The following is a 6,708-nucleotide window of genomic DNA, read 5'->3' on the forward strand; positions in this document are numbered from 1 at the left end:
GTCAGGGTTTAGCTGACCAGTGACTCCAGGCCCAGTGTCCTTGGCTCTGACCACCCATAGAAGGGTCAGATACCCAAAAAATGCCTCCCACACTGTGTCTCCTAACGCCCTCCAGCCCCGGTGGCCCCTGGTGAGATGGTGGAGACTGCAGGTGGGGTGTGCAAGTTCCCCGGACAGTGGCTGAGCTGGTGGCAGGCCCAAGAGTCCTGTGAGCAGCAGTTTGGCCACCTAGCACGGCAGCCTCCCGATGGGGTTCTTGCTGCAAGGCTACGCGACCCGGTCTGGGTGGGCCAAAGAGAGGTTCCTCCGCAGAGACCCCCACAGAGGCGTAAGTGGGGGCCTGGGAACAGGGGAGGTGCAGAGGGTCTGGTGTCTTCAGAAATGGGAACTCACAGTGACAATTCTTGAGAGTGAGCCCGGAATAAAACCCATCCCATCTGCAGGGTCCCTTGCCGTGGACTAGAACTAGGGGGTTGACTCCTGGGGGAACTTCAGCCCACATTTACTCCTTCCCGAGGTGGGAATGCACCTCAAAGCCCGGGAGGGGCCCCGTAGCTGTACCAAAGCACAGTCAGAGGCAGGACTGTGGACGCAGCTGGGGAAACTGAGGACTTGGCCCGCGTGTCCCTGCAGTCACGCATACCACGGCCATGCTGGTGTTCCGCGAAAGGACTGCAGACAGGGCGGCACGGCTGCGGACACCCCTGCCCACGCTGAGGGCGCTGACTGCCTGCGCGCACGTGCAGTGGGACACCGCCTCGTCCAACACTGCCACGCTCTTCTCTGTCGCTGTGCCCGCGCAGGCCAATGCGCTGCAGCTGCGCGCCTTCGCTGGGCGAGGCGGCGTGGTGCGCGCTGCGCTGGTAGTCCGCGGGCACCACGGGCCCTTCCTCGACGCCTTCCGCGCCGACGGCCGCTGGCACCACGTGTGCGCCACTTGGGAGCAGCGTGGAGGACGCTGGGCGTTGTTCGCAGACGGGCGGCAGCGAGCTGGGGCGCAAGGACTGGGCGCCGGCCACTCGCTGCCCCCCGGCGGCATCCTGGTGTTGGGCCAGGATCAGGACTCCCTTGGCGGCGGCTTCTCCGCGCGTGACGCCTTCAGCGGGAACCTCACCGACTTCCACCTGTGGGCTCGGACGCTGAGCCCAGCGCAGCTGCAGCAAGCACGAGCCTGCGCGCCGCCTCGCGACGGCCTGCTCTTCAGCTGGGACCCGGGCGCCCTGGACGTCACGCCCTCGATGCTGCCCACCGTGCGGGTGCGCCTCCTCTGTCCCGGTATGACCAGCACCCGACTCCGACCCTTCCCTTTTGACCGACGGGAGGCCCAGCCCACCGGCTGCCAACCCCCACCTCCAACTCTGGCCACGCCCTCCCCAGGCTGCAATGCCTGAGCCAAGGGCAGCGCAGGTCCAGCAGCCTGAGTGTCTGAGCTACCCCCCAGGCCGCCTTGCCCGGCCCTGTACCCGCTGCAGCACCCACCTTACAGATCTCAAGTCTCCCCCGCGGGTTAGGGGAGGGAGTGTGTCACAAGATCGCTGGGGAGCCAGGAAGCTGGCCTGACACCTCTCCTACCCCGGCTAGTGCCCTCAGAGGAGTGCCCCACGTGGAACCCAGGTCCTCACACCCGGGGCTCGGAGCTCTGCCTGCAGCCGCGGCCCTTCCTCTGCTGCTACCGCACAGGTGTGCCCTGGCTGTGCTCCTGTGCTCAGCTGACCTTGGAGGTCGGGGTGGGGGTGTGAGTAGATGGCAAAGTCTAGAAATTCAGAACCTTCTGGAAACTTCCAGGCCTCCGCAGATTCTAGACTACAGGGCAGTGGGGCCAGACAGACCTGAAGGTGAATCTCAACTTGTGAGCTTGGGCAAACAATTTTGCCATCCTGTGCCTAGTGTTCCACTCCAGAACACCGTGTGTAAGGCTCTAGACACAGCCTGAAGGTGTTTCTCCTCCCCTGGGCAGCACATGGTGGGCAGGGGTGTTGCCCAGGGCTCAGCCTGGCTTTCACTCCTTTGCAGAGACCTATTGGCACCTGCAGGATGCCCGGTCATGGCCTGGCCAGGATGTCATCAGCCAAGTTAATGCCTTGGCCAATGCTACTGTGGTGAGCCCCTCCAGGAGGGCTGGAGATTCTGGGGGCACTATAGGGATCTCCTCCCTGTACCTTAGTTCCCTCGCCTGTTAATGGGACAGCTAATTGATGTGTCTGCAGGAATTCAGGTTGCTCGTGGTCCCCATTTTGGAGCCTGTGGGAGCTGGGGGCTTGTGACAAGTTTGATTAGTGCTCTCCAAGAAGACCCCAGGTGACCCCAGGTGTGGCCCCTGGGGGAATCCTCTCATTACAGCCGGACTAACAGTCAGCTGCTCCTCTGCCCACAGCTCCTCCCAGATCCCCTCTCTGAAGCCCACGGAGTCCTGTCCTTGGCTGAGGCCTCCAGCTTCCTGAGCACCCTGGAGAGCGTCCTGGTGAAGGAGGCAGCTCCCCTGGGACCAGCTGCACTGCTGGCTGTTATGCACTTCCTGAAGAGGGTGACAGCCCTCGGGGCTGGGGAACCAGAGCCCTTGATGGGGCCTTGGGAGCAGCTGGGCCAGGGTGTCATGTCTGTGGCCAGCCTGGTCCTGGAGGAGCAGGTGGCTGGCGCATGGCTGTCCATCAGTGAGGTAAAGCCGGCAGGGCTGGGTGGGGCAGAAGCCTGGGCTCTGGTTCCAACCTTGCCACCAGCTTGTTGTGTAGGTGAGTCAGCACCCAGCTCTGGGCTCTAACTCTCCATCCATTGAGAGAAGCTCTTCTTATATCTATTTTATGACTTAAATGTCTGCATACAATTGTGCTTGAACAATAGCTTCTGCAGTTCAGCATGATTAAGAGCCACCCATCAATAAGGGCCTCCCACCTTGTTTGCCTAAACAGCCCAGATTTTCAGAGAGCATGAGAGTGCTATCCAGATGGAAGAGCTATTGGAAACCTCACTCTAGGCTGTAGGCCTGGGAGTGATCAGCCCAGAGATGGGAGGGAACAAGAGGTCATGGACATTGCCTGCAAATCTCTGGGGCTGAAGGAGCAGTTACTGATCCCTCTGTGGCTTCAGAGAATAGAACTGGGACCAGGGCATGGAGTAGGATGGAGATGGCACAACACAGGAAGCTTGTTGTAGAATGGTTCATCTGGACTGGTAGTAAGCTCTGCATCCTGGGAAGTGTGCAAATCCACAGTTGATTAGAGGGATCTGAGATAGTGTGGTAGACAGGGAGTAGCTTCACTCTGAACCTCAGTTTTCCTCCCTGGAGAATGGGGATTATCACACTGGCCTGGCTAAGGCAATGGAGAAGAGTTTATGGATGAAGTGAGTGATTTGCCCAGCAGAGTAGGTGTCCCGCGAATGCACGTTCTCCCCCTCCTTCCCTCACTCTCACTCCTTCCCGTGGCTCTGCTTTTGGAATCTCAGTGTTGCACACCTATTTGAGGTCTAGCACCGAGTTACCGTGAAGAAGAGGGAGGCATGGCCCAGCCTTCAGGGTGTGCTCTGGCCAGTGGACAAGCCAGCAGAGCCCTGAAGACCTTTGATTTTGCTGGAAGATGGGGTGTTTGGGTGATAAGGCTGGGCGGGCAGGGCTTCCCATGCCAGCCTCAGGACCCATGACTTAATGCTGGGGGCTCTGAGGAGCCACGGAGGCTGTAGAACAGTGAGGGTCCCTTCTTAGATCATTGAGAATGAGTATCCCAGTGGTCAGGGCAGGTGGCAGCAAGGTTGGAATGTGAGAGGGAGCTGACGCACGGCTTCCTCTCAGGTGGTTGGCGGACCTATGGCCCTGGTGGCCATCGTGCAGCGCCTGGCGCCCCTGCTGAGCACCATGCTGACCTCAGAGCGGCCCCAAATACACATGCAGTACCACCACGCTGGTGAGCCTGCCACCCACCTACCCTCACATGTTGGCTCAGACTCCTCTCCTGAGCCCTGGGCACTAGGAACACTGATACAGACAAGACAACATTCTCTTTCCTGCCTTTGTCCATGCCCAGACCTCCATCCAGAATGCCCTCTCTCTTGATCTCCTAACAAACTCCTATACATTCTTCAGAACTCTGTGGGAACATCACCCCCCTAGAAAGCCAGTTTTAGCTTTCTCCTGACAGTTTCTCCCTCCTGGGTTACCACAACGTCTTGAACATACATGTTAATGCTTTTGTGCTTATTACATAATGGGATTGTCTCCCTCCACATGACACTCCCTGAGTGCCAGGGCTGTTTCTCAGTGGTCTCTGTGTCCCAGGGTAAGGCCCAAATACTCACTCAGTGTTTGTAGATTGATCACGGAACACCTATGGTGGAACTTCTGGTACAAACCTGTGCCCTTCAGGTCCCCCCTGATTTCTAGCAGCTCACTGATACTGAAGTTCTGCCTCCCAGGGACCCTTCTTCTTAGTGACCCTCTCCCCTTGGACTTGGAGAAGCCATATTTGCCCTGGGCAGGTTGCTAAACCTCTCTAAGCAAGAACGGGGAGCTCCTAAACCTGTGGCGGCAAGGGGCGGTGGGGGGGGGCGGGGCACAGACCCTGCCACTCCTGAGGCCAAGCTGCCCACACCTGTTTACTCCCAGGCCTCAAGGTGCAGAACCTATGCCTGCAGGAGGCCAGCATGGGGGGCTACGTATTCACAATGCCTGGTGGGCATCCAGAGGGGCCCGGCCACATTCACATCCCTGCGGGTGAAGTGAGGCGACTGCTTGGGAAAGGTGGGTGAGGATGACAGGGTGGCCAGGGCCCTGCTGAGGGCCAGGCCAAACCTCTGATCGTTGCTAGCTGTGGAACTTTGAGTCACCTCATCTTTCAGTATCTCAGTTTTTCATCTGTTAAGATGGACATAGCACTACCTGCCCCCATGTTATGAGGTTATGAGGTTAAATGCACCCTCCACATAGCAATGTTCACATAATCTCCTCTGCTGAACCCCCCACATTTTCCCTCATGAGTGGGTGGTGAAGAGACCCTTACCCTTCATGCCATGTAGGAGTGCAGGATTTGGGCAAGGGGCAAAGGGATTTGGAGCTGTGAGGTTAAGCATGTGGACTGTGGCTGGTTGGAACTTTGACTGGCACTTAGGAGCTGTGTGAACTTTGGGAAGCCGTTTAGCCTCTCTGAGCCTCAGTTTCCCAGGCGTGGGGCCCACTAGTGGTGCTTGCTCAGACTCCAGGGGGTGTCTTGGTTCCCCCTCCCACTGAACTAGGCTTTTCTGGAGTCTCCATGGTGCACAGCTGGTTCACCTCAAGTATCTTCCAGAATGCCCTGGGAGGGCCTGGCCTACAGCCCCAGGCCTCTAACAGCTTGGACCAGGCGAGTGAGGTGCAGAGGTGAGTGGGCCTATGTCCCCTCCCTAGGGAAGGCCAGACCCGCCATTGCAGAGGGTAGCTCTGTCCATAGTAGTCCGGGATCCACTCTCTCCCTCTGCCCCACCCAACATGCACACTCCTGGGCCTGCCAAAGTTATGGCTGGTGAAACGTGGCTCAACTCCTGCCTGGTGTCCTGGCTTCAGTGGTGGGGCCAATGGAGGGAATCGAGCTTACCCAGGTTACCAACAGGTCCCTGAGGCAAGACTAGAACCAGGTGCCCTAATTCCCAGCATTGGACTTTCCATGACATTTCTGGTCGCAGAGGGTGCCTGGAAGAAATGCCCCATTCATACGTGACTCTTTCTCCCCACAGGTTCCTAAGCACCCAAGTGGGATCAGCCATCATCTCTTCTGAGGTATGGGATGTCACTGGGGCAGTCAGCACAGCTGTGACCTTTCACCTGCAGCACCAGGCCCAGGTACTGGGTGGCACTTCTGGGAAACAACTGTCCTTATTCTTTTTCCCACGATGTTTGTTCCCTGGACAACCCAGGTTTAACAATGTATAAAGCAAAATTCACCCATAAGCTACCCCTATTGTTCTCAAGAGAAGGGGAAGAGAAGCGATTTGTTGTATGTCGACCTCATGCCCAGTGCCCCGAGAAGGTGGCATTCATTCATCTTCCAACTGTTCATTCTCACAGAGCTTAGGATGGGTGACCTGACTGGCCCTGGCTTGTCAGTGGCCAAGCCAGGAATCATTCTAGGTCTGTGTAACCCTGAAAACTGATGTTGCCATTGAGTTAGTGGCGGCAGTGTGTACTGCGCAGAGACATCCAGAATCTTCACTGCAACATGCCTGCTAAGAGTCAAAATAGAATAAATGTCCCTCAGTAGGGGACTATTGGAAAAGCCCTGTAGCCTTGCAAAGCCTGTAATCCCAGCCTTAGGAAGGCTGAGGTGGGAGGATCACTTGAGACCAGGAGTTCAAGACCAGCCTGAGTAACATGGTGAGATCTTGTCTCTGTGAAAATAAAAAAAATTAACCAGGTGTAGTGGCCCCCTCTTATAGTCCTAACTACTCATTAGGCTAAGGAAGGCAGATCATTTTAGCCCAGGAATTTGAGGTTGCAGTGAGCCATGATAATGCCACTGCACTCCAGCCTGGGCAACAGGGGAGACTGTGTTTCAAAAAAAGAAAAAAAAATCCCTGAAGGTACATTCAGTCTCCCTTTGTAACAGTGGGTTCTGCATCCATGGAGTCAACTAACTACAGATCAAAAATATTCAGAAAAAAATAGCATATGTATACCTCTGTACTGAAGATGTACAGACCTTTTTCTCTTGTCATTATTCCCTAAATGAGGCAGTGTAACAACTACTT

The 6,708-nt window shown here is 56.7% G+C and overlaps 1 protein-coding gene across 1 annotated transcript in view; it reads left to right on the forward strand.

Annotated features, from left to right (window-relative positions):
* Positions 1-6,708, forward strand: part of ADGRD2 (adhesion G protein-coupled receptor D2) — a 30,243-nt gene that overhangs the window by 7,846 nt on the left and 15,689 nt on the right. Inside the window, 8 exon segments of the mRNA XM_012802336.2 lie at positions 114-328; positions 634-1,275; positions 1,582-1,680; positions 2,014-2,099; positions 2,375-2,656; positions 3,785-3,896; positions 5,221-5,344; positions 5,698-5,803. Coding sequence (XP_012657790.2) covers positions 114-328; positions 634-1,275; positions 1,582-1,680; positions 2,014-2,099; positions 2,375-2,656; positions 3,785-3,896; positions 5,221-5,344; positions 5,698-5,803 — 1,666 coding nt within the window.

The sequence above is a fragment of the Otolemur garnettii genome, unplaced genomic scaffold (assembly GCF_000181295.1).
Source record: "Otolemur garnettii isolate 467f Iridium unplaced genomic scaffold, OtoGar3 scaffold00014, whole genome shotgun sequence".
Classification (NCBI taxonomy): domain Eukaryota; kingdom Metazoa; phylum Chordata; class Mammalia; order Primates; family Galagidae; genus Otolemur; species Otolemur garnettii.